At 38.3% G+C, this 27,154-nt stretch overlaps 2 protein-coding genes across 2 annotated transcripts in view; one reads left to right on the plus strand and one right to left on the minus strand.

The window, feature by feature from the left end:
* WDR72 (WD repeat domain 72) overlaps positions 1-10,744 on the minus strand; it is a 129,061-nt gene extending 118,317 nt beyond the window's left edge. The window contains exon 1 of the mRNA XM_005435496.3: positions 10,583-10,744. The gene's annotated coding sequence lies outside the window, so the exon portion shown is untranslated. The remainder of the gene's footprint in view (positions 1-10,582) is intronic.
* Positions 10,745-21,295: 10,551 nt separating this feature from the next.
* The window catches only part of LOC129736519 (protein unc-13 homolog A-like), a 60,342-nt gene continuing 54,483 nt past the window's right edge, over positions 21,296-27,154 (plus strand). The window contains exons 1-3 of the mRNA XM_055716782.1: positions 21,296-21,538; positions 22,886-22,915; positions 26,015-26,114. Coding sequence (XP_055572757.1) covers positions 21,517-21,538; positions 22,886-22,915; positions 26,015-26,114 — 152 coding nt within the window. The 5' untranslated portion in view covers positions 21,296-21,516. The remainder of the gene's footprint in view (positions 21,539-22,885; positions 22,916-26,014; positions 26,115-27,154) is intronic.

Raw genomic sequence — 27,154 nt, forward strand, 5'->3', positions numbered from 1 at the left:
CTCAGCAGCTAACTGCCAGAGCATGGAGATGGCACAGGAGCAAGTTGTCAATAAAGAGTCTGTCATTCCTTCCTAGGAGGATAACGCAAGAGAAAGAGGCAATAGGGCTGGAAGGAAACAACAGCTGGTGGGTCAGGGATGAAAAAAAACCCACACAAGGCCCAGAACAACAAAGCACTATACCCTACACTATCAGCTGACTAACTAGCACTATCCTACAGATAAGACCCAGAAGAAAAGTGGAAGCAGAGTTGCAAGCTGGGAAACAGGGAAAGTAAACAGACCCTTTCTGCTGCTCAACTCATAAGTCCCTTGTCCAAAAAATGTATCATACAATAGATTTTAGTGACTGCTGCAAAAAAAAATGATTTAACGGAATTTTCCAAAATGACTACTGGTCATTAGTTAGGTCAATACAGTTTCTTATGTACTGCATTTCCAGGAAGCTATTTCAGTGTCCATTCAAACACCAGTACTTAAAAAATACCCTAAAGCCCTCCTTATTAAAAAAGTTCTACTTTACTTGGTTTTAAATTTCATGCTTGTTCATTTTAAAACCACCTCTGCTTGCTGGCTGGATTTTGTACTTGTTTTGCTTCAAACGTTGAGAGGTGACTGAGAAAGCAGTTCTCTCAAGCCTTCTGTCACATTGTTTGCTGTTCAAACTCCCACATTCCTAAGTGTCTAACATATTTCTAGAGTATTCTCAACAATATCTTCAAAATGAAGAGTGATTAAGTATCTAACTATAAATAATTTGGCACTTAAACAGTCAACTCACCTAAAAACCCCGAACATTTATGCCCTGTTGTTAAGTCTTTCCAGGGGACCTAGTAACACATCCTACAAGTATGTCTCTTTTGGTTCAACTTACGTGAAAGGACTGGTTGCCGAAGACAGACACAGATGAGCAATACCTTTAGCATCAGTGTCTTTACATGAAAGAGCCCTACACTAAGCTGCCAGTGGTTACCTTAGCCAAGAAACTCCCATGTATACAAGTCAGCTGTATCAAAACTCCCAAAATAACTTGAATGTACAACATCCTCCAGCACTCCTCCCCTGTATCCTATGATGATCCATTTTTCCAGAAAGCCTGTAGAAATGCTTCTAAAGCTTCTGTTTACCTCCCTTCCCTTTCAGCTTTCTGGAGAAAATGAAAGAAGATTGTTGTCACCTGCTTCCAACTGTTGTCAGGGATGGAATGGTTATGAAGTTGACTTGTGCCTATGAAGCTGTGACTCTGAAAACTGAAATTCTCTTAAACTTCACTGAGGACAGTTTTGACTACCACCAGCATTCATGGAACAGACAGACAGCTGACAGATATTGAGCAACAGCAAAACTGGTTTTATTCATCAACATGTTATGCCCAAGCATGAATGAACAAGAAGAAACAGATTTTAAGCTAATCAGATGCATCATTGTCTAGCATCACTTAAATCAACATTTTATTTATTCTTTTCAAAATATTTTATGTCACCTACTTTTTATCCAAACAGCAATAATACATTGAAGTGATACTTCAGAGCAGCCACTAAGCAAAATTCACCTTTTAGAGAAACACAAAGCTCCTATTTGTGCTGGAGAAAGGGGAGACAACAGAACCCTTAGCACGTCCTTAGCAAAGATAATTAAAATCAAAGGGGTGTCAGTAACAGGGTGCTAGAACAGTGTGGTTGGGAGAGGCTAGCCAAAAGACATGACAGTAAAGCCAAAATCTTCTGAGAAGAGACAGGAACTGGGTAGAAGGAAATGCATGGCAGCAGATAACAGCCAGCCAAAGGAAGTAATACAAGAATGATGCAAAGCGACATGAAGAGCAGTTCCTGTAACAATTCAGAAAAGACCAAAGGACAGAAGCAGCCTTTTAAGCTAGCTTAAAGAAACTAATAGAAACCATCACTAAACCCAGCACAGCAACACCTGAAAGTAGGGACACAGACAAGAGACGACACAACAAAAGTATGAGTAGGGAAAATGTGGGCCTGCTGCTGAATGAGGTGGGTGCCCTGGTGATGAACACCACAGCGAAGTCAAAGTGAGGTGGGCTGAGAACTGGCTGAACGGCAGAGCTCGGGGGGCTGTGACCAGCGGCGCAGGGTCGCGCTGGAGGCCTGTGGCCAGCGGTGTCCCCAGGGGTCAGTGCTGGGCCCGGCCTTGTTCAACTCCTTCACCAGTGACCTGGGTGGAGGGGCAGAGCACGCCCTCAGCACCTTTGCTGGTGACACCAAACAGGGAGGAGCGGCTGCCCCCCCAGAGGCTGTGCTGCCCTTCAGCGAGACCTGGGCAGGCTGGAGAGCTGGCGCAGAGGGACACGGGGAAGTGCCACCAAGGCCAGCGTAGGGTCCTGCCCAGGGAGGGACAGCCCCACGCAGCAGCACAGGCTGGGGCTGCCCTGCTGGGGGGCAGCTCTGCAGGGAAGGGACTGGGCTGCTGGGGGACAGCAGGTTGCCCACGAGCCAACAGGTGTGGGGGGGTGACCCTCCCCTCTGCTCTGCCCTGGTGAGGCCGCAACTGGAGTGCCATGCCCAGCGCTGGTCTCCCCAGCTCAAGAGAGACAGGAGAGGGTCCAGTGAGGGGCTACAAAGATGATGAGGGGACTGGAGCGTCTCCCTTCTGAGGAAAGGCTGAGAGAGCTGGACCCGTTTAGCCTGGAGAAGGGAAGACTGAGGGGGCATCTTACCAATGCCTACACATAACTTAAGGATGTAAGTGTCAGGAGGATGAGGCCAGGCTCTTTTCAGTGGAGCCCAGCAACAAGGAGCACAAACTGAAACACAGGAAGCTCCATCTGAATATGAGGAAGAACTTCTTTCCTTTGAGGGTGACAGCACTGGAGCAGGCTGCCCAGAGAGGTTATGTGGCTCCTTCTCTGTAGATATTCAAAACCTGCCTAGACACAATTCTGTGCAACCTGCTCAAGGTGAACCTGCTTTAGTGGTAATTGGACTAAATTATGTCCAGAGGTCCCTTCCAACCCTGACCATTCTGTGAAGAGGTATGTTCGTTACTACTAATAAAAGCCTTAAGCAACATAGAACTAAAGGAATGTTCTTGCTGCCTGACAAGATCATGAGATGAAGGGCTGAAATGACTAGTGTGGTACATTATCAGGGTCCTGCCATACAACCTCAGCCAGAATTTCAAAGGCAGAGGAAGAAGAATATAGGAAAATTAATTGAAGTCAAGAGTTTATAAGGCTAAATCACACCTAGTTTCATTTTAAAGGTTTTTGTGGTCATATCACAAAATACTGTGGGATGTTACTTATCTCAGCTTTAGAATTTGACTTTTCTAAAACTTGATTTTTTAAAATATCTAGTAATATGAAGTATTATGCTTACTTATGAACATTGAAGTCCTTTTCTTTTCAGTTTATGCCCTGAAGAGAAAGTTGTTTTAGCCAAATACTAATGATGTGGTTTAGGTATCAGTTAAGCAACGAAAATTCACTGTTTTCTTAGGGCTTATAAAATGGTAGCTGCCAAGTTAACAGTTTGATAAGCCAAATCCTGAATCTTTAAAATGCATTTTCTTGCATATCATGTCGACGTTTATACTTGTATCGTAGGAGTGCTCAATTAGTGTAAAACACCATAAGGCAGCAGAATTCGGGTTTGTACTGCATTGAATAGAAAGTCATAAATTACTTTTTCTTCTAAAAGCAGCACAGAATCAAGATCGATACTCCTAGCAGAAGACCTACTGCTGAGCAAGGGATGAGTAACAGAGAACTCAGACAATCAACAGAAGTTAAAAACTGAACAAATGATAAAAATTGTAATGCATAGATGATCTATTTGCACACTTTTTTTTATATCCATGAAGGCCATGAATTAGTTAACAGCTACTACTAAGCAGAGAACATGGGTTATATAAGAGAATTAATTTAGACTTAAAAGTTACAATAATATTTTGTACTTCTCCCTTTATATTATGACTGAAGCATAAGTTACATGGAAAACAGAAGGTATGTGATCCTCAGTGTTAATATAATAGTGTTTAACTTTTTTCCTCTAATTTCTTGGTGAACTTTTCTTTTTTAAGATACTTTGGTGCACAAGTACTTTGCATGAAAGCTTTCCTTCTAATACTATGACTTCCCTAGAAATACTGCATGCCCATATCCATATTTTGTATGAAGATATTTAGCTTCATCAAAGCTATTTAGTGATGTTGATGGCACCTAGAGCAAACTTTGTTAATGAAATCAACAGATATTTGTCAGACTGTTCCTTTAAAAAACAGGGAAAAACTATTTCCACAAAGTCAACTATTGCCCAAGGCACATCTGAGCTGCACATAGCTTATCAGCACATGTCAAATTCCTCCAGCTCTGCCCACTCAAGCATGCCTGATTTGCAGTATTAACCCATAATTCAACTTTAAATCAAGTTCCTCAGTCCAACTCCCCATTTCTCCCTGCTTAAAACCTTATTAAACTTTGTTTGTCCTGTCCTTATGATCACACCACCAAAAAGAACTCCCTCACGACTAAAAAATTTTTCTCTGTTCTTAGTTAAAACCATACCAGTTCATCCCATCACTAACTTACCATCACACCTCTACCATCCTGTCTAGTTCTATGATCAGTTTTCACAGGGAAACCACGCCACCAACCTCTGTTAACTTGGAAAATTATCTCAACTTGCACAGCTTTAAGGACTTTAGCAACTCTGGACCATTTGTACAGTATTAGTTTCACTTCGAAAGCTGAGTACAAAACCTTTTACTCTACAGTAGCAGTGAGGTATTTAAGGCTAGTGAAAAGCTTTAAAGGGCCAGAGAGCTGGAGACCTGACCTTGAATGCCTTTCTAAGTACAAATTAATGAAAGGGCTTTTCCTCACCACTCAGCTTTCTTGACTGGGACTGGTCATGAACTGAGTGAAATGAAAAAGGTCAGATTATACCATAATGAATCAGTGCCATAACAGCTCCATGTATGTTTTCCCCATAGAGCCCCAATTTCAATATAGTAAGCATAACTTGACTCTGCCTTCTCTACTGACCTTAAAAAAATATATAATATTTGTTAGCTTCCCTATTCGGCTTATCTCGGACCTTCCAATCACTGTCACATAATCACTACTTAACCTCAGGCACACATCCTTGTGCTGCATTTTCTCAAGATAAAAATTATAATCCTAATATAGGTGGCTTGGGTACCTATATGTTAGAATGGAAGAGTTGCTTAGGACTTGGGAGCATGCACACACACGTGCTCACAGTGATTTGAAGTGAAAAATCTGGGTTCTGTTTTGTCCCCACTGAAGTCTGCGGCTCACATTCCCTGTTGGTCCTTGTGTTTACATGCAGAGTCTGCTCAAAAGCATAAAGGAAGCTTTCCTGTATGAAACATGCTGAACGATATTAAGGAATCACATTCCTTGATAAAGAAAATACATACTCTGATTTTTAAATGAACTTAGAACTTACTAGTTCTCACATATATCAAGGTCCTTAAACCCAGGAACTGAACTCCCTAGATACCTACCCTCAAATAGGTCACATTAATAAAACACTGGTTATAACAGAAACCCTCTCCTCATAGTTACAGCCCGTAACAAAAGCTACCAAACAGGAATTTATAGCTTATTTATATAAGGAGAACAGACTTTGTACAACAAAAGATCACTCAACAGATAACAGTCAACTTGCCAAAAAAAGTTTCCTGAATTTATATTCATACTTATTTCATGTTTCCTATGCAGCCTGACCTATCGATACAAGATCAGTTGTACCAAAGTCCAGTTAAACATGTGGCAATCAGTGCAGTCCCAAAGAAGTTATAGAAACTGCCTTAGAGTCCTGAAAGCTTTAAAAGATGAACAGCATTTAACTGTTCATATTGTATTAAAAATACAAATATTAGAAAAAAAACAACAAGAAAACAAGATAATGGGCCAAAATTATTAAAAACAATTATTGGCAGGAGTAGCCATATATCTTCTCAGGCTAGCACAATTCTGTTTGCCCAGGCTACTTTATTTTACTTGTCCATCAAGAAAAATGTTACACACACACACCACCTTTAGATTCATCATTGTAGTAAAGTGTTCAGAAGTAAATTTTAGGCAAAGCCCAGCAGGTTTTCATGACAAATTCCTAAGGCTTGTGAGTTCCTAACCTACCCGATTCTCCAGTTCCTGTCTATTCTTTGGCTTTATCTGACATAGTCTCTCTTACGGTCAATATAAGAAAATAAAACTTCCATCAATATTTTTTGTACTGCTAATAAAAAATTAATTATTCTCCTTAAAAACAGCTTTGATGTGCAGTGTACTGATCCATTCTACCTTGCTTTCACAACTTTCTCAGTTTACTTTATGATGTACATATGGCACTCTGGTAATCCGCAAAGATATAACATTTCCCAAACTGAAAAATTATATTCACCCGCTCTCTACAACATACAAAAAGTCCATCTAGGAGGCAAGAATAATAAAATACATTTCATTTACAAAATACTTGATAGAAGTATCTACAGATACAGAAGTAACATAGTGCTGCCTTTGTAAGCCTACAGATGTACCACACTGATGCTCATGATGCTGTTCACAGGTTTGTTATTTAGCAAGTTGCTATTCAGAAGCCTATTGCATCCCTGAATCTGAAAATACAGGTCAACAATACTTTCAATTTGTGAAGCAGCGGGGTACACATGCATTTGTATAGGTGCATGCAATGGAATAAATTAGAAAAGAGAACTATGATGGTGAGAAAGACGCTCAACAGAGAAATGGAAATATTAAAGATAGAAGAGAGAAGGCAGGGTGTGTAATGTAGGAAAAGGAAAAAGATGACATAAAAGGCTAGGTAATTGAAAAGGGAATGACAACCAAAAATGAAAAAGAAAAGACAGCAAGACAAGACAAAGGTAAAAAAAAAAAAAAGGAAAATATAATTCACTTTTCGCTATTAATGAAAGATTTATCAAGAGATTTTTTAAAAGATAATAAAAAATAATAATTAGCATATCATACAAAAGAACTAATAACTGGCTCCTTTAAGATACAGAGCCTGTGCTCTGTGGGTACAGCAGCAAAAATGTTCCTATATTGCAAATGTCTTAATATAGCTGATCAGATAGAGGCAACAATTAAAATACTCCCGTTATTAACATGTCTATCCTATGTCCCGCTTCCTTGTGTTTTAACACACTCTGCCAGAGCCCTCCGTATTCCACACCTTTTCCTCCTCTTTGCTTTTTGCAGCTCCATCCTGGAGAGCCTGCCTGCCTACCACTGCACTTCCAGTTTAAGATTTAATGGGACTTCCCTCAAGACCTGTCAGGGCTACACCCTAATCGGCCAGAGGAGTCACCGTTGAGTGACACCCAGTTCTCCCCTGGGGTGTGAATGTACTGCTTTTGCAGTCCAAGGGAGCAAGAGACTGGGACCAGGAATCAATACAAGCCATTTTAACTAGCAAGAACCACCTAGTAATACCTTGTTTGTATTTCGTGAACGAGTGACACAAGAAACACTTATTTCATTCCACACAATAATTCACCACAATCAGAAGGAGCACAGTAAGGGCAACACCATCTCCCAGCTGCTGATTACATCAAAGGTTTGCAGCACAAATTCAATTTTATGATGTTAATCTCAGCCTGCCACTCAGAAATTTTCTCCGAGGGATATGATTTTTCTCTGGATTTCATTTTAAGAATGATTTTCTTCTTCTACAATCAATAAAGATATGTTTTCATCAAAAGACTCTATCTTGGCAGAATTCAATTGGCCATCTCAAAATCTTTTGGTGACATAACATTAATTAAAATTGTTTATGTTGCACCTAAGCTGGAAAATGGGGCAGTGAAAACATCAGCAAGTCAGAACACAATGCTTTACACATTGTCATAAGGTACAGTAAAATAATCTTCAACTCCTTGAAGTTACTGTTTTACCCCACAAACTGCTACATTATTTTAAGTCTGCGAGAAAAGTGTAACACGATACTTTTGCTAAGCAGAAAAATTAAAAATGTGTGCAAAAAATATAAATTCCCACTTCCACTAGCATTAAAGGCTTTAATAACAATAACAATTGATGATATAATAGCTGTTTAAACATGTTAGACAATTCATATAAGCTAGCTAGCTTGGTTTTAAGTGAGATGTATCAAAGATCCTGTATATATACAAAGTTTATTTGAAAAAGAAATACATTATATAAGCGTGTTTGGAGCCATAAAAGATGTCTTTAAAATAAAAATAACCACATTTGGTTTTACTGTCTGAAATAGTGTCCCAACAACCTATCAACTACAAGAATAGTTATCTACAGGAAATTAAACTGTGCTTAAGCACTACACAGAACTGCATATATGTGAGTTATTTGCCACTTCCAAAGCCTGAAGCATACAAGTAATATCACTTAAGTCATCTTCAGTGGAGTTAATCATATTCGAATCTTGAAATGCTTTGCCAAAGCACAGCTTTAATCAAGGCTTGGGACAGTCACCCATCAATTCTTACAGAAAAGCACACATGGCAGGAGGGGCCATCAGTTTCTGCAGGATGTAAGCTTTGATTTCTACCAACTTAAAGACAGGCTTTAACCTTAGTTTTATATAAATTAAGTTATGCTGACCTTCATTGAAGGTAACAGTTTCCCACGTGAGAAAGTGCTGCTTCCTTATGCTATGTAAAGAGACAACCCTTACGTTTTCTTAATTAGAAATTGTCTTTTGAGCAGAGACATTTACGTCCTTTAAAGAGTCAGTGATCCCAACATAATCCCATATGAATCACAAGGTCTGTTAAGGTGGTGTCAATTCTAAGTTTATGGCCTACATAACTTGAAAAGTGTAGAGAGTAATAAACTTTTAAGTCTGTGTCAAGACTTCCCATAGATGCAAGCAAAAGCCACATGTAATCCACAAAACCTCTGATCAACTTCCATCTTTATGAAATATCAGATTCTGTAACTAGCTATAATTAAGCCTACAGAATTCATTCTTATTTACAGTGCTTTAACACAAAAGACAAAATCTGGTAAGGTCAAGACACATGACACCTGAAGAAAAACTTACAAAAGTCTCAAACTGAGAGGCAGTGAATATGCACCAGACCTGTAAGCCACTCATTTTGTCTTCCGTAAGTGACCTTGAACTCATTTAAGAAAAAAACCCTGGCTGATCACAGAGGTAATGTTTTTGGTTCAGCTACACTGTACTCTGGAATATTTAAATAACAAACAAAATTGGAATCAGATCCTGGAAACGAAACAACTAAACATTTCAGCCTTTCATTTTTGGATAGTGATGTAATAATCACTAATCAGTGGTGTAATCAATTGCATCATACCAAGGATATCCAAACTTCTACAACAAGAACTCCTTATTTTTCCATTTTGCTCTTTGAATACTCTTAATTACCAAACAGGCCTCTATGCAGTGCTCTTTGCCATGGGGCATGCAGCTGTTTACTGTAAATGACTGAAAAATTTATTATGTATATGTATACACACAGAGAATCAAATCTGCTTAAATACGAAGACACTGCTCACTATGAGCCAGAACTGAAGTCCAAATCTGATTCAATACATTGCAATGCATGGATTGCACTTTTCGTTACAACAAACTTCTAATTTTAACACTTAAAAGCTTTTAATGAGAAAAACCTGCTGGTCATGTGATCAATCCTACCAACTGACACAAATCTTTTGATCAGAACTAGCTCACCGTGACAGCCATTTTTGCAATGACTATTCCTACAAGGTCATAGTTCTGTACCAGTGCCACTACTGATATGCTAAAATTACGTAATATATTAATAGGAACACTATTACTGTTCCTAGCAGTGACTAGAAAAGTTAATTGTAACAGAAACACAAGGCTCTAAGTGAGCCACCCTGATTAATTTCATAATTGAGCAAATCTCAAAAAATCTTGAACCAGAACTATTTTCTAGAGAAAACTGCTGTAAACCAGATTTATTTCTACCGTAAGGTTTTGCATCTACTCAGTAAGGCATCACTAAAGTAACACAACAGCATTTTCTCTAATAGTCTGAACTCTGACGTGTCCTCACATTACTGCTTTTCTCCAAGAAATCCAGTGAGTATAGTTCCACAACTGGTTGAATATACATATAATTCACTGGATTATCTTGGAAACACAAGTTTCAGGTATCTAACATCAGAGAGGTATCAAAGCTGAAACAGTAGATGATAAACATACAGGGGACCAAAAAAACCCCAACCAACTAAACCACAACAAAAAAAAAAACCAACTCTCAGAAACTGATGAAGTTTGCCCAAGTGAGAAAGAACAAACGTCACACCGGTTAAAAAGGCTCTGAAGAGCTTTGGGGTGCCCTGTATTACCGCTCCTCCAAGGCACAGCAAAGCCCAAACCCACCCTCAGCCGCTTCGCTGAGCGCCCGAGGAAGCGGAGGCCAAGGTCGCGGACCGGCTGCACAGTGCGGCCCCGGGCTTCCCACCGAGGAGCTGAGGCCAGGCCGCCCTCAGCCCGGCTCTGCTGGCGGGACAGGGGGGCTGGCAGCCCGCGGAGGAAGAACCGGGTACTGAGGCGAGCCGCGCCTGGAGCCCCGCTGCGGCACAGCCCCTTACCTCCAGCGGCTCCCGGGCGCCACGCGTAGGGGAAGGCCGGCCGGCGGCAACCAGAGCGCTGTGGTAGAGGGGAGCGGCCGGGGACGAGTTTTTATCCCGCTCGGAGACGGCTACACCCAGCCCTGCTCCCGCCCCGGCTGCCGGACGGCGGCCGCTTCTCAGCCTCCCCGCTCCTCAGCCTCCCGCCGCGGCCGGAGCACAGGGCGGCGCAGGCCGGTACGAGCCCGCCCGCGCCCCCGCGCCGCCCGCCCGCGCCTTCGCGCCTCGCGCAGCCCGCCCGCGCCTCGCGCTAGCGTTCCGCCCTGAGGGACCAGGATGAAAGCGTGAGGGGAAGCGGGAGCCAGAGGCCACAGCGCAGGGGAACTTCTCCGGGGGCCGCCCCGCTCAAGTACAGGGAGCTTCCTCGGGGGCCGCGCCGCTCTCCCCGCAGCAGAAACACCGTTCCCACCGGCGGGCGGCAGGCGGTGCCGCTGCTCCTAACGAGGGCCCGGGCGCGGCCGGCGCTCGCAGGCAGGTGTGGCGGGGTGGGGCCACCCTTCTGCCGGTGCGGCCCTGAGCGGCGGCTGCAGGCGGTGCCTGAGGGCAGCAGCGCCTGGGCGTGGTCTGAGGGGTGCGTTTCGTAACTTCGAGTATTTCTGTCTAAAAACAATAAATACGTTGCCGTGAGTGAGCACGGAAAGAAAAATAACCGCGATGCCTGTTTGTTCAATAGTTTGCCTTCCCTTTGCTCCGAGGTTAGCCATGGAGAAGCTGTTGGCCGTAAAGATTCTGGTGAGGAGCTGGGCCAAGCTGGTTGTATAGTGCACACGTAAGTCCGTCTTAACTGCTGGAATACTTAGAGCTGCAAGCAAAATTATAAGCACTGTCATTATAAAAAAGTTACATTCTCTAAAACCATTACTTCCTAAATTTGTTTGCCTGATGCTTTTTTGAAATGCGTAGGGAGTTGTAAGGATGTTGAGAGATTTATTTTTAGTGTCCGTGGTTCCTTTATTTTAATATAACAAGTATGGTAGTTAAAGTATGTGGGTTTTATTTTAGTGTTATTGAGTTCACATTTCCACTAAGACTATTTCCCTGAGGCATCTGCTTTGAGGTAATCAGTAATACTCTAAAATGTATTCATGTAATTATAGTCTGCATCTAATAAGCTCTATTAGCATTTTAGAGGTAAGTGAAGGGGGGAGGGGGGAGCATGTGTAGTTTGTAAGCTTCTGAAACAATTTTTTCCAAAATTTTTGGTTTTGTTATAGCAGTTGTAGTTCAGATTTCTGACGACTTTTTTTTTTTTTGTTAATGCACTAAAATAAAAACCTTTCAAGATGAGACTACTTAATCAGTTTCACTTTATGACAGACAAGTTATAAAACTTGAAAGTAGAACTTTAACGGGAACGGGGACGTTTGCGCAGATTACATCAGGCCCAGTGAAAAACACTGAAATATGGTATCTTAGGTGAAAGCTCACAACAGTACCGCTTTTATGGGCTGGCTTCTGGGGTTTTGGTAGTAATCACGTTGAAAGCTAAATAAGATGATGCAAGTCAAATTACTTGGAGAACCATAATATTATTTTTCTCAGAAAAGGTGAACACTGGCCCTTTTAAATCAATAGTGATACCTGAAACTGCGGCTAAAGTTTTTGTAAGTCAAAAGGTGCTTATCCCGAAAGTGAAGTAACTGCATGAGACCAAGTAACCTAACAGATAAACTAGATATTGCTCTTGCTTTTTGGCACTTCATGTGAATTGTGAATTCTGCCTGTGAACCTAAATAAATGATTTTGACAGCTTCTCCTTAATCATCGATACATGGAGGTTTCCATAAGCAAAACTGTCACATACGTTTTAGCACAATTTGACGCAATGGGAAGGTCACTCCAAAGACCTGAATTGCATCTCATGCTCAGAGAGGGTCATGAAACTATGTGATTTCTATTTTGTCTTTGAAAACCGTATTTGTTACCTTGGTAAAAAGAAATCATTCCATAAAAGTAGTACACATATTAATACCATACCATTTAAATATATTTACAGATGCACGTTAAAAACACTGGTTATGAAAGCTATACATATTATATATACTACTTACATATCCAGATACTAAGAGCTATCCCTCAAAACCAAGTGGTTTTGGTTCATTCCCTGTCTCTACAATGTGTTGTGTTTAAAAAGACAAAAGAGATAGCTTTTCATCTGCTGTAAATGATAAAAGTTTTAATATCAGGTGGCTGTGGTAGCATCCCAAATTATATCTTTTTTGGTTTTTTTAAAGAACTGGTCCTACCTAAAGCTAAAACCTTCTGTACCTTGTACAATATGTGTAAAGTTTTCATTTTAATAATTCATTTTGGAAAGACGGATTGAACTGCTATAGAGCTAAAATAGGTAAATCATTAAGATAGCATTTTTACAGCTGTGGCTTAACACAAATTATATTTTTCTGCACTAGTTTAATAGGGGTGACGTCAAATAGGATTTAACTTTGCTTAAAAATAACTGGTTTTTCAACATGAATTTGAAAATGTTGTGGCAAAGGCAACACCTGTACAGGAAGATAAAATTACAAAGGTTAAGCGTATCTATTTCCCTGTTTTGTGGCACTGGTTCTTAGCAAGGATCTGCATTATGGGAAAAACAGAATAAACGTAGACTTATCAACTTACTTGCTATATCAGCTGAGTCTGCATCTGAAAAGAAACTGTAAGAATTACCTTGGCTCAGAATACTTTTTATTAATAACTTCTAATGTTTGTAGAATATTCTTGAATTTAAATCTGTAGTGAATCATAGTCCAGGTTAAATGTATGAAAAGTTGAAATATCACAACCAACAACTGGTAAGGAAAGGGAGAATCTGCACAGAGAGAAGTAATTAAAACTGGTCACGTGCTTGAGCTCAAGAAAGATCACTTCATTCTGCTGGGAAAAAAAGGTATGTCCTGGACTGTGGGATCTCCACACAGGAGGCAAGGGCAGTTCACAAGTGCGTATGTACACAAAGGGAAAGGGTGTAGATGGTGAATGATGTAGGCATGGGAAGAATCTGTTCTGAAGGAAATAGACGTCTTTTCAAAAGCGAACTTTCTGCATCAAAGCTAGTGTCATCAGTTGCTAGTTGTATTTGGTGTTACTTTCACATGCTTTTACGGAAGGTTTGCATTCTAATTCTAGTTTTCCTAATTTTTGGTCTGACATGCAGACCACTTATGTCATTCTATCCAGACATAGTTGTTCGTAACAGAAGGGGTAAAATGAGGTTTTGTGAAGTACTTTTCAGATTCTTTTGTTGAAGAGGATTTATTTTAGTTTAGTTGAGCTAGTGCTAGATTCAGAAATGCCATGTTGCATTGCAGACTTCAGTACTGGCCTACTTGAAGATACTGTGTGGCTGATTTCCCCTCTGTGGGTTTTTTTACCCTTATGTGTAATTTAACAATAAGGAGATTTACTTCCTTTATGAAAAGCCTTGAAATCTATTAATGAAAAGTACTTTAAAAAAAGCTTTTATGAATGTAAAAAGCTGGGTCTGTTTGTTATGATCTGGGGTTGTATAGGTACGTGTATACATTAGTTTCTCACTAAAAATAGTGTTGGCTCGCTAACTTATTAACCATTCAGACCATATAATAATTTCTATTTCTATTGTGATTGTGGTCATCCAATAATTAATTTCTCCAACTTTCTTCAGCTCCTTTTAAAGATTTCCCTCTTTATCTGGATGGGTAGCAAAGTAACTTCAATAAACGAAAACATTTATCTGGCCTCAATTAGCAATCGAGGCATGTTCTTGAGATGAGTTAGAGCAATTAGTGGTTAACAACATTGTTGACAGATGTCACATACTGAAATATGAAACAGCATTAGCTTAGATTACATTAGGGGATAGTTGTCAAGTACTGAGAATTTATTGTATTATCTTATGTATAATGTGATGAAATATTGATGAAAAAATGTCATATTTCATGTCAATGGAGCTATTGTTTTGCAAAGATAAACTATGGGTATGTTCAGCATTGGATATACTTCTGAAAACTTAAGAATACTGTTGATTAAAACAGTTCCTCTATGAGGCCAAATGCAATTTCACAAATTGCTATCAGTTGAAAGGGCGAGATAAGTCTATACTTGTTACATCCTGGAATAAAAGCAAGGCCGTGTTTGTTGATACAGAATTCCATCTCCTAATTCTTACTGGATCTGTAAACTGTACTTTATTGCCTTTTTTCTCTCAGAAATTAATAATGCTTTAGCTTTTAGGGTCAGCAATAAGGTAGTTTCACAATATCATTAATTTTTAAATATGAGTAGTAAGTACGGGTTTGCTTATTTACGATGATAAAAGGTCTGTATTATACCCTGTGAGACGCTAGAGGGAGCAAAGGGAAAACAGGGAGGAAAGTTAAATCCTATTAACTGCTTAATTTTGCTCAGAATGCGAAAATGTGATTTGTTATTGCTGTACTGCAGTTTACGTTTTAAGCCTGTAGAAGTAACCTTCTCGTTTTGTCCTTCTCACATTTTTAAAGACTTTTTCCCTGCTATAATGACTTACTTCACACTTTTGCCTTGCAAGTTCTGCATAAAATGGGTTTAGGTTTTGTTGTTTATGCTTTTCTGAGGAAAAGTGTGAAATAGTAAATTATATTTTAAAGGAGAAAAAGATAGAGTAATTTTTTGTAATTTTTACCAATTTTACAATTCCTGTTATGGTTTAACCCAACAGGCAGGTAAACACCACACAGCTACTTATCCGCTTTCTGCCCCCCGATCCCCCCAAGTAGGATGGGGGAAAGAATTGGGGGAAAAGAGTAAAATTCATGGGCTGAGGCAAAGATGGTTTAATTGGACAGAAAAGGAAGGGAAAATAATAATAATAATCATAATGATAAAAGAATTGGAATATACAAAACAAGTGATGCACGATGCAATTGCTCACCACGTGCTGACCAATGCCCACCCAGTTCCTCAACTGCAGCCCCTGGCCAGCTTTGCCCCTAGTTTATATACTGAGTGTGATGTCACATTGTATGGAATAGTCCTTCGGCCAGTTTGGGTCAGCTGTCCGGGCTGTGTCTCCTCCTGGCTTCTTGTGTCCCCCTGTCCCCCCCAACCTATTTGGTGTTGGGGTGGTGTGAGAAGCTGAAATGCCCTTGACTTAGTGTAAAAACTACTTAGCAACAACTAAAATGCCAGCATGTTATCAACATTATTCTCATCCTAAATCCAAACCAGAGCATTATACCAGCTACTAGGAAGAAAATTAACTCTATTCCAGTGCAAACAAGGACAATTCCTCATAATAAGCATCATGACCACACCTTTTCCAGTATTCTTCCTCCTGTAAGACCATTAAACATAGGCAATTATAGCAGTTATACTTGTTTCTAGGAGTTCCTTGCTTCTTACTTTTGTGGGACATGAAAATCCAGGAGAATGACATTACCTATTCTGTCTTTCTACAGAAGCAGGATAGGAAATATATGGGTTTCTGGTAGATCTGTATTTAATGTGGTTTTATGTATAAAGTGATTTAAAAAAAAAAGGCTGAGAGTGCTGAGCTATTACACATATTTTAGAAACATTCATTTAAGCACTTCCTACATGTTCATTAAACTGAGATACAGGAAATAAAGGTATCTCATACTTCTTAGTTTCCACTATTGTTCCATGGCTTTTCTTGAATGCAAGTATTTAAGTGAGCTGAAGAAAAGATTTAGAAGCATGGATACAGAGCTTGTGCAGATTAAAGGTAATCATTAGGTGTCCCGGGAATGGAGAGGTTTTGAAAGGATTAAGAAAAAGCACATTAAATTTGCAGCATATGTAACTCATTGTAGACCCATAAGATTACCAGGGCTGACTGGTTAGAAAACTGCTAAATCACAGAGTAGTGAAACTAAGACTGTTAGTCTGTTTGCTTAGAAACGTGTTTCTTTTGTTTAAGGGTGGAGGTGAAGTAGTTACTGAGCCTTGACTAGTTTCTTGGTAGGGGCTTTATTCTGCCACTTTTATTTTGCATGTAGAGCAAGTTCAGTGACACCAAGGCCATCTGGGTCCAAGCACTCCACTAAATCAGAAATTCAGAGAGATGATGGGATGAGTACAAATGTACATGATGAAAATTGGCTTGTGATCTATGTTTAGGAAGACATACAGAAGCCAAGTAACAAATCTGGTGCATAAGATGAATAATATTGAATGTTCTGAAGAAAAAAAATCAAGGTATGTTTTCTAAATACTAGATAATGTTTACTGTTCATGTGTGTATTTGAAGCAAGAAAAAAGGGACAAAATTCTTTTGTCATCTCATACTTTTCATGTGTACTATGAAGTACAGTTCTGTGTTTTAGTACTTTTTTGGGTAAAGTCAAATGTGTACTGTGCTGTGTTTTGAGATAAATAAGATCCGAAAAAATCTGAAGTTCATTTGGAAATGAGAAATCATTGCTGTTTTCCAGAGCAAATCAGACTCGAGCCACTAGGTGTCTCTAAATGTAAAATAAAAGTAGTCAAGAAGGCAGCTAAGGCTACGTAAGAACTTATGGAACAGAAGTGCAAGGGGCTGGAAAACATTTCCTTTCGTAAGGAACAAACCTGCACTTTTAACGATTGGTTACTGAGTAGAAATGTTTTGTCCTCTGATGGCTAAGTTTCTTTTGAAACTTATTCCTTCTTAATTATAATGAGCACAATTTAATATTTGTGTGACAGCAAGCAATTTCACACAGGTTCTGTCACTATTACAAATATGACAGAATGTGAGTCTATGACAAGTTGTTTGTGTTAAAACTTCAGGATTTTTTTAATTGCTGAAGCTTGACCTTTCACTGCAGGTTTGGAGATTACTAACAAATAGCTATTTCAATAAAACATTTATCTATGTACTTGGTTAATGACATGTAACATTTTGAAGGAGAGCCCTTCCTTTGTTTCCTGTTGGAAGAGGGTAAATGGAGTGCACTGAACTCATTTATCAAGGTGATTCTTGTGAAGCCCAGAACACATCACCTACTATCCCTAGCCACAGTTGTGCCTATCTTTTGGAGACAAGGACAAAACTGATCTAATTTGTAGTTCCTATCTTCAATATTGCTCATAGTTTCTCAGGGTCAAAAACAGCTGATTGGTTTTCTGCTTATCCTGTTGCTTTCATGATGTATCTCTTGATAGCATATTTTGTTACAGAGGTCATTATTTCTATCTTTTATCACTTATGGAGTCTACTGAAAATTAGAGTATACACCTGAGAATGCAGAATCTATATTTCTGAAAGGTAGAAATGAACTCCTTGGAAAAACTGATATTTTGGGGGGTGGTTTGGTTTTTTTTTGCTTTCCCAGTTGAATTCCTTCTCGTTGGTTTCAGCTTCCTGTGTTGTTATGATCACAATAATGAGAATACCTGTTTCTCTTTGAATTTGGTCTGAAGAGTGTGCAATTTTGTCCCATAATAGACAAAAATCTTCTCCCATTAGCTTTCAATTTAAGCCAATGATTGACTTCAAGGGGAAGGCAAAACCCAGTTTATCTCCTAGTCTACTGAGGTGACTGGCATATTTCTTCATGTGCTAGTATAAGGAGATACTTAAGAATGTTGATCAGCTGAAAATTTCACTCACTACATTAATTTGCAAAGGAGCAAATTCCTTTTCTTCTCAAGGGAAGAATTTCAGAAGGTAGATAGTTAAAATGTCAGTGTTCCATGGCCAAAAGTTCTTTCAAAACGTACATGGGTCAGCATATAAGTAGTCAAGAAAAGCTGGCTTCATAATGTTCACATATAGAGATGTAAGGGGTTGCAAGAAAACTGCTCCTACACTATATTTGTAATATCAATAGAAATTTGCCTAATCCCCCTCAGTTTATTTTTTAATATTTTCTAACTAAGATATCTAAACCCAGTAATGGACTCTGTTTTCATTTCCCTGTGAAAGTTGAGAAGTTATATTCCACATGTTTTTGCAATCAGTATTCAAATGTGCTCTGTTCCTTGTTTTCCTCTCACAAGATATTATATTAAAATCTATGAGTTCGTGACCATAGTTGTTGCCTTACAAGTATCCTGTGGAAGAGGAACTTCCTGAGAAGAACAATATGTAGTTTTAATGCCAAGGGGGTAAATCATCAGACTGAAATCTCCTTGCTTTTGATGAATTAACTGAAAGATGCTGTCAGGCTTCAATTTGCTAATGTATGCTACATAAATTCATATAAAGAAAGAGAAGTTAAAAAAAAGCAGATTCTCACTAAAACATAAATATGTAAGCTCACAATTGAAAAGAATAATCTCCTCCTTAGATCAGTTGAGCATTTAGATTGAAAAATAATTACATGTATTTTCTGGAAGCAGAGTACTCAACAGTGTCAGGTATCAGATGACACATCCTTAATAACAAATTGTACCTCATTACTTTGACTCCACTTTTTTCAATAGGCGAGAGTATCTGCAGTTCTCATATAGTTTAGAGAAAAATGCAATGTAAGAAAAATCTTGTTACTTTTTCAATGCCTTTCTAAATTCTTGATTCTGCATATAGATCTCCAATGTTGGAACCTTTTAAATTTAGTCAAGTTATTGGACTGAAATGTAATATCAGGCATTAAATAAGAAATGGTGTTACAGAAAAGGGAAAACATTGGGGAAGGCGTGACTAAGTAATAGGGTAATTGCCTGAGGTACTGAAACTATCAGTTTGTGAAACGTGCATGTTGTACGGCGGCTTTGACTCTTACACCCTTTAGCCAAACACCATCTTGACAGCTTGTTCCAGCTCAGTGCTTTTCATTATTCTTTTGCTAAATATAATAAATGCCCTTTCCAAGTGGAAGAGCATTTGGCCATGCTCTGTTCTCAGTCCACATGACCTTCTGCCTATATTCATGTATACTCAACATATTTTTTACTGTCTTTTCCAGTTGCATATGTAAGAAACAGTCATAACATCACAGCAAAGTAGATGAACCCCAGTGAATGCTGTTTCTGCTGGATTTCAAGGATTCAAGGAGAAAATCAATATTCCATATCAAGGGTCCTGATATTTGAGAAGGTGAGTGAAGAAAAGGAAGAGGAGACAAGTTAACAGAATTTCAGAAAGATAGAGATGCAGCTGTGTAACTTTGACTCATGCTGAAGTATACTTGTGACTCTATTTACTGAACATTGTCAGCAGTGATTAGATTTTTGTTCCAAGTAAATATTTTTCCATTTGACCCAAATGCACACTTGGGATCAGATTCTCAGGCAGTGTACCAGGCTAGCTCTGTTAACTTCAGTGGAACCCCATTGCTTGCATAAGGTGAAAACCAGGCTCCAAGACTCAGATTGCTGTGGGAGACTTGTTCAGAATAAATAGAATTCAGAAGAGAGACATGCAAATATATTAATATAAAACACAAGACCAAAAAGTAGTATCTTAACAACTTCACATGACATAGTACCATGTTCCTAAAGCATCATAAGTACTAGACACTTTGCGTGGGGAATAAAAATTCAAGACTACGCACAATATGTAGAGTGGCTGTAGAGTTTCATGAAATCCTGCGCTGCATTTTCTTCAATGTCACACTTAACAGATTTTTGACATTGCGAGCTACCACAGAATGACAAGGAAGGAACTGCTGTAGATCATGTAGTCCAACATCCCTGCCTAAAGACAGGGTCAGCAAGAAGAGGTTGCCCAGGACTGTGTTCAGTCAGGTTTTGAGTATCTCCAAGGACAAAGATTCCACATCCTCTCTGAACAACCTGTTCAAGTGTTAAACTACCCTCACAGTAAAAATGAGTTTTCTTATGTTCAGGTGAAACTATGAGTTTCAATTTGTGCCCATTGCCTCTTCACAACTATATTGTTATTAGGCAACAATAAGAAGAGTCAGTCTTGTTTACACCCTCCCATCAGGTATTTACAAACACCAATAAACCCACCCCACCTCCCCAAATTTTCTTTTATCCAGGCTAAACAGTTTTAGGTCTCACCTCTCTTTTGAGATACGGCTATCATTCGGACCCCAGTTTCTCGGAACTACAGACAGCCAATCCTGAACTCAGACATATGCATTCCCCTCTGCTCCAGGGAAACTCCCTACTTGAATTTAAGACCTAAGACCAAAGGCTACAATTATAATATGATAGAGAACAAAACATTTAAAAAGTAAAATATTACATGCCTGTGGAAATATATATATAATAATAACCACAACTGAAAACCAAAGAAAAAAACCCCAGTATTAACATGAACGAGTAGTCATAAACACCACAGTTTTTATAATTATTTCAACATTTTGAGTATTGTAAAATATTTTAACATTGTATGAAAATATTTATTATCCAGTGAAGTGCTGCAGTAGAATTAGAAATTAACGAAGTATATTAAAATTCAGCTTTTCTTTTTATGCAATATTTAGTCACACTTTATTTTAGAAAATGAAGCTTACTTATGGTTATCTATAGATAATACAATAAAATGAATATGTGAGTCTGTTAAAAGAATAATAAAACCCTTCTGTATACCATTTCAGATGCTTTGCAAATATTAAAGTTTAAGAACTCCCAAAGTATGTTCTTAATAAAATAGTTCCACTGAATTTATTATTGCTGGCAAAGATCACATTCAGAAATGTGTTTAGACTAGAGACAGCTGCATGCAGCAGATAGAAGCTGAGGAAATGAGTGAGGAAACAGTTGTAAAATTTCTCCTTTCCATCTCAGTGTGTATGAGGGAGAAAGAATTCATTGTTGGTCTTTCACTGCTCTGTCAATTGGCTGGCTTTCCTCCATGTGAAACCTGGGAGGAGCGTGCAGGAAAAGTGAAACACACTTGCAGTGAGGAAACAGGAGGAAAAGAGTAATACAGTCTTCAAGGCAAATGAATTTTTTTGCATTTGTAAAACAACTTTAATTCAAATTTATGTTCTTTAAAATATTTTTCTACTGGAATGGAACTTCTCTCTGTAAAAGGTAGGTTTTTCTTATCACACAAGCTCCTTCACTAATGCGACAAAAGTTTAGTAGGTGTCTATAAAAATCAACTTCATAGACTGCAGATGTGCATCGTTCATTTTAATCGATGGGAATATTTCTTGCATTACTTCTTTCAAGGGAAGTCAGGTAGGTGCAGTGTGTAAATTCTGCACACTTGCAGTGCAGTGTAACTGCTGCAGTGTTTGGATGCTGCTGGTGGCTTAGCGACAGTTTGGGCTCTCCCCTTTTGCGCTGAAAGTGAAAGCTTTCTCAGTGTGAGGCGTGGTGGAATTATTCAGACTGTCAGATAGACATTCTGCAAATACAATGCAATTCCATAGAATGCTTAGGGCTGTCTAGGGATAGATGAAAAAAAGAATAAGGCAAAGGAAGGTAGGTGAAGTTAGGCGAGTGGGACGGGCATTGGAAAACAATAGTAAGCTTTGGGAACCTTTGCACTGTAAAGTTGTGGCCTCAAGGTTTTGTTTTATTGGCACTTACTAGTTCCTAAGTATAGCAATGAAATATATGATATACATGAGTATATTCTTAAAGGAGGTTTGATTTTTGTAGGACTGCAGTGATGTTTCATTCAAATTGAATTGAACCCTTATGTGCATTGATATGGTAGGAAAATTTAAAGAATAATTAATTATATTGTTTAAAAGTCTAAATTCAATGAACTTTAGTAGTCAGACACTGGATACAAAACGGTGACCAGGTTGGATTTTCTTAATTATGATGACTATCTGAATCACAATCCCATTAGCTTCAGGGCATTTTTCATTAATGAAAGGGATACCATAGCATGGAACTTCAGGCTGTTGAACAAAGTTAGGATTTGAAATATTCACTTTTTAATTGATAAGGTGTTTACTGCAGTATGTCTTTTCTAATAGTCAAAATAAATACAATGTAATAAAGGATTCTTTGTAAGATGATCGAAGCTACTTTAGGTTACTTGAAGTCTGTGAGCCGTCTGTGAGCCTTCTGTGACTGTTATTGAAAAGCATTTTGAACTAGCGCTATGAGGTGATGGATAGTATACTGCCCTTCCTGGTCATCTGGTATCCATTATGCCCTTTGTGTTGTATCCATCTATTTACTAAGTTTCTGTAACTGCAAAGACTTTCCACATGTTTTCTTTCCCAAGGAATTCAGAATAATCATACTATCTCACCACAATGGTGCTTGATTTTCTTTAAGAGTACTTGCTTTCATTTTTGATTGAAGTTTTTTATACCACAGAAATCCCTTTCTGTGGTATTTTTTTCCCCATAAAATTTATGACAAGCATTGTTAAGGTATTGTCTGAATATGTTTGTTGTTTTTTTTTTTTAATAGTGAAAAAAGGAAGGTTGGATAAAGCAGCTGGTAAGTCTGATTTACCTTTTAATTTCTGCTTGAACGTATTTATTTCTTGGGCATGCATGTGTGTATCACACTAAAGAATCATTCAGGCCTGGGACTACTTGAATGCATTTCGTCAACAGCTCAGTACAAAACAAATGAGGAAAGAATTTAAAAATACACATAGATTTTAAAGATCAAATTAACAAACAAGACTGTGGCCTCAGACTGTGTAATTTTGAGAGACAATAATTAATAACTGAAACTAGTGGCTTTTAAAGGATATTTCCACTAAAAATAGTTTTTACACAGTTTGATGACCTAAATGGGTCAGCAGTCAAGAGAAATTATTTTTTATATAAAGAGAGTGCAGGATGTTAGTTTCAGCAGGGCAGGGAGAAAATGGTTTCTGAATTTTCCCAGTGAGGAAATACAGATGGGAAATACTAATAGACCATTATAGAGATCAGGTATAGGCCCTGGGCAATAAATGTGAACAAAACCAAGCTGCCCAGGACACTGTAAGTCTGCCCCCAGGACCAAGATTTAGCCAGAGTGGGAAAGAAAATCCAAACTCAGCCAGAGGTTTCTCACACATAGGTGGACTATAAACTTGGGGCCTTCAAGATCTTTGTGATTACTAGTTCTTAGGAGAAGCTGGTAACAACCTGACCAATGTGGCAAAATTTGCCAGTAGATGTCTGGCTAACACATTTAAGTAACCTCTGCAAATCATTTATATCTATCTTGATTAAAGAAAGGTAACCTGAAATAGCACAGGTTAAGCTTCTTTCTGGGAACATGATGCTTCTAACTGTCTGTGAGGCAGTCATCATCGTGGGCTGTGACGTATATGTATGAAGTATAGACTGGACATTCGTCTTTCATTGAAATCCTTATGCAATGAGACAAATGGTCTGCAGGGCTCAGCAAATCTTATATTTTGTTGGTGCTCAAAAGAGGTGATAATTTACAAAAAAATATGATCAAACAATTATTTGATGAAAGTTAAGACTTTTTAATCTTCTTTGAATGCTGTTGAAGATGTGTTAATGCCGTAAGTAATGGCAATAGAGTTTGAGTGGTGTATCCTCTGATAATTGGTCATGTTTTCTTGGGCAGAAAATCATTTAAGTGGTGACTAAGAGCAGTATTGAGATTCCTGCATGTTTCTCAAAACTCTGGGATTCTCCTGTGGTTAATTTACTACTTTGTGGAAGCTGCCATGAAGTTGCTGTGCTCTGTTTTGGGTGGAAAGCTGAAGATATGAGTAAAAGGATAGCCTGCCGTTTTTGTTTTCACAAAAAGTTAAAAGGCAGATGACAAGGTTCCAGGCAAGGCAATGATAATGCAGGCAGTCTGAAATTTCTTTAGTTTTTGTGCTAGAAAAGGAGCTGGGGAAAGATAGATGATTTGGTTTGATCACCTGGCATTAGACATAGGAACATGACATTTTCACATGTGAAAGAAATTAAGGAGTTAAATATAAAGATAATAGAAAAATATAAAGATAATAGAACAATGAAACAGATTACCACTAAAAATATGTCTTAAGAAGTATCTAGTCATTTATGGCTTCACTTAAGGAAGATAAGTTTTATTTTGGGGGGAGGTTGGTGGTTGTATTTTTGATTTAAATGTAAATACAGATCTGGGTGCTCAAAATAGCTAAACGCTGGAGGTTGCTATTTTTCAGCCAAGTGATTTAATGGAAATTCTTCTGAAAATTTCTCAACCCTTGAGTTGCAAGCCTCCAAACTGCAAATAAATTATGCAACTACAAAACATTTTGCAAATTTTGCGATTTGTTTGCCTCAGTTACACAGAACGAACAATAGGATGGTATGTGAATCATGCATTGTTGACACAATTTCTTACAAGTAGGTCAACATTCTTCTAAATCTGTATTGACTTTGTCAATTTTTTTCAGTGTAAGGACAAAGAGGTATGTTTGAGAAGACTGGTGCACTGAATTACAGAAAATAGATAACATTGATCACTGTTGTGTTTTTTTTTATTGAAAAGAATAGTTCCCATTACATAACATTCTTTTGTCAAACATTATCTTCAGCCCTAATCGATAAGATCTACATACAGGATGTACAGAATTAACTCTTCTCCTTCGCACTTTTTCTTAACTGCAGTGTAATTTGATGCAACCTATTCAAAGCCTATTGTGGACAGTGACAGCTTCCCTCCAGCTCGGGCTTGTTGATTGACGGGGGGCTAATACACACAGCTCAAAAATGGCTTCTGTTCTTGCCTACATTTCATATGTATATTTTGGCAGTAGTTCTATTAAAAAAGAAAAAGTATCTTTTTTTTTTTTTTTTTTAAACCATATGTCAGTGTTGATCCTTATGTGGGATGCTGGAGGCTAATGACATGCATGCAAGCTGAGAAGCTTTTCTGCACAGCCACATTTATCAAGATGATATAATATGCCGTTTGGTGCCTTAGTTCCTGTGTGAGGCCCTAAAGCGTAGAGCTTTCCCTTAGTTCTTTTGCTTTTTCCTGTCATTGATATCTTCAAGCACTTTGATTTAAAAAAAAAAAAAAAAAGAAAATTTTTTTTTGCTGATTAGGTCCAATTTTACGAATATACTCTGAGTACAAAAATGTTTGAGTTCATCTGGGACTGCATCTGAAACCCATTTTGCTGCTGCATTTATAGACAAAACTAGATTCACATACAAACACAAGACTGAATCCCAAGTCTGTGGCCTTGTCCTAATTGGAAATTACAGCCTATTAGCCAGTCACCAACATTATACCAACTGAACGGCAAACAAAATAATAATTTGCAGAAAGGGAGGGTGTACTTGTTTCATGCAAGATCTGTCAGGGAGATTGACAAATAATCTGAGAAACCATGTCTGGAAGCTGATCCTTAAAATACTTGCTCACATTTAGGATTATGTTGTCTCCCACTTGCAATGGACAGAGATTTTCCTGTCCCATTAAAATGACTAAGAATTTCCTTGTTCAAAGCCATGTATTTGAACCACACCTCTGACTGTTTTGTATGGAGCGCGTTAAACCCCTGCTACCATGAAGCTGAATGTTTCCAGCTTCTAGGAAGAAATAAAGTGGGTTTTAATGTACTGGTTGTTTCTTTTTCAGATGCATTCAAAACCTATGTTGTTTTAAAAGTCCAAAATTTAAAAAGCACTACAATAGACAGAAGGGGAAGTGAACCTTGCTGGGAACAGGACTTCATGTTGTAAGTAATAAGGTATTCTTATCAGTTGGTTTTGTTGTATCTTTGCTGCATTTGGATAGTTAGAGAAATTAATAAAATCTGAGACCATGGGCAGACTGCAAAAGTGAGAAAAAAATGTCCAGCTCAGAGAAAAAATGCCAGGTTAGCTCTAAGGAACAGAACAAAAGTTAATTTTGCAAGCCATGTGCAGATCAAAGCTAGCAGTCAAGGGGAAGATGATATTTTTCTCCAATATCTTTAATTTCCTGTGATGTTTTAGGAATACAGGAACGAGGAGAACTCAAATTGATCCTCATGCAACTTGTTTTTTGTTTTACTCAATTTCCTTTCAGTATGACTGATATTTTACACATTCATTTATCTACTTAACTACCTATGTAGGTAGATAATATCTACCTATCAATATCAGGTCAATAATAACTGCCAGTTATTATTGACACGTACTGTTTCTCACTTCTGTCTGCAGACCTTTGTCTGCTTCCCACAATTCTCCATCTTGTTATTCCGTCTTTGTTCTCTTTTCTCTAGAGCCTTATATATAACTCACTGGTCAGGAGGGTCCAAATACTTATATACTGACTGACATTCAGAGGAAACCTGCTTTCAAGTCTCAATTTAAAAGCCGATAAAACCAACAAATATGTAAACTCATTAGATGCTGAGATAGTATGTTAATCTCTACTATTTTTGGTCCCTCCTTCCTCCCTGCGCAAATCTTTCTCTGCCATCACATCCTCTTTGTAGAAATATAGATTTTGTTACTAAGGTCTAGAGTTGGCAGAAATATTTTTACAGAATTAAACATTTGATTGGTTTTAGTTACTTTTATGAAAAATGTCCTTTTTACAATTCTGGGTTTTTTTTCTAATCCAAATATTTTAATATTTTGCCAGAAGAATTAGTTCTTATGAATCACTTTTCCATACTTTCTGGTTATCAAAACACATAAATATCTTTTGACAGGATCTACATGTGCTGAAACTGACATTTTGATTGAAATACCTCCCCCATTTAATTTTATTCTGTATTGAAAACAGCAT

The sequence above is a fragment of the Falco cherrug genome, chromosome 7, assembly GCF_023634085.1.
Source record: "Falco cherrug isolate bFalChe1 chromosome 7, bFalChe1.pri, whole genome shotgun sequence".
NCBI classification, from domain to species: domain Eukaryota; kingdom Metazoa; phylum Chordata; class Aves; order Falconiformes; family Falconidae; genus Falco; species Falco cherrug.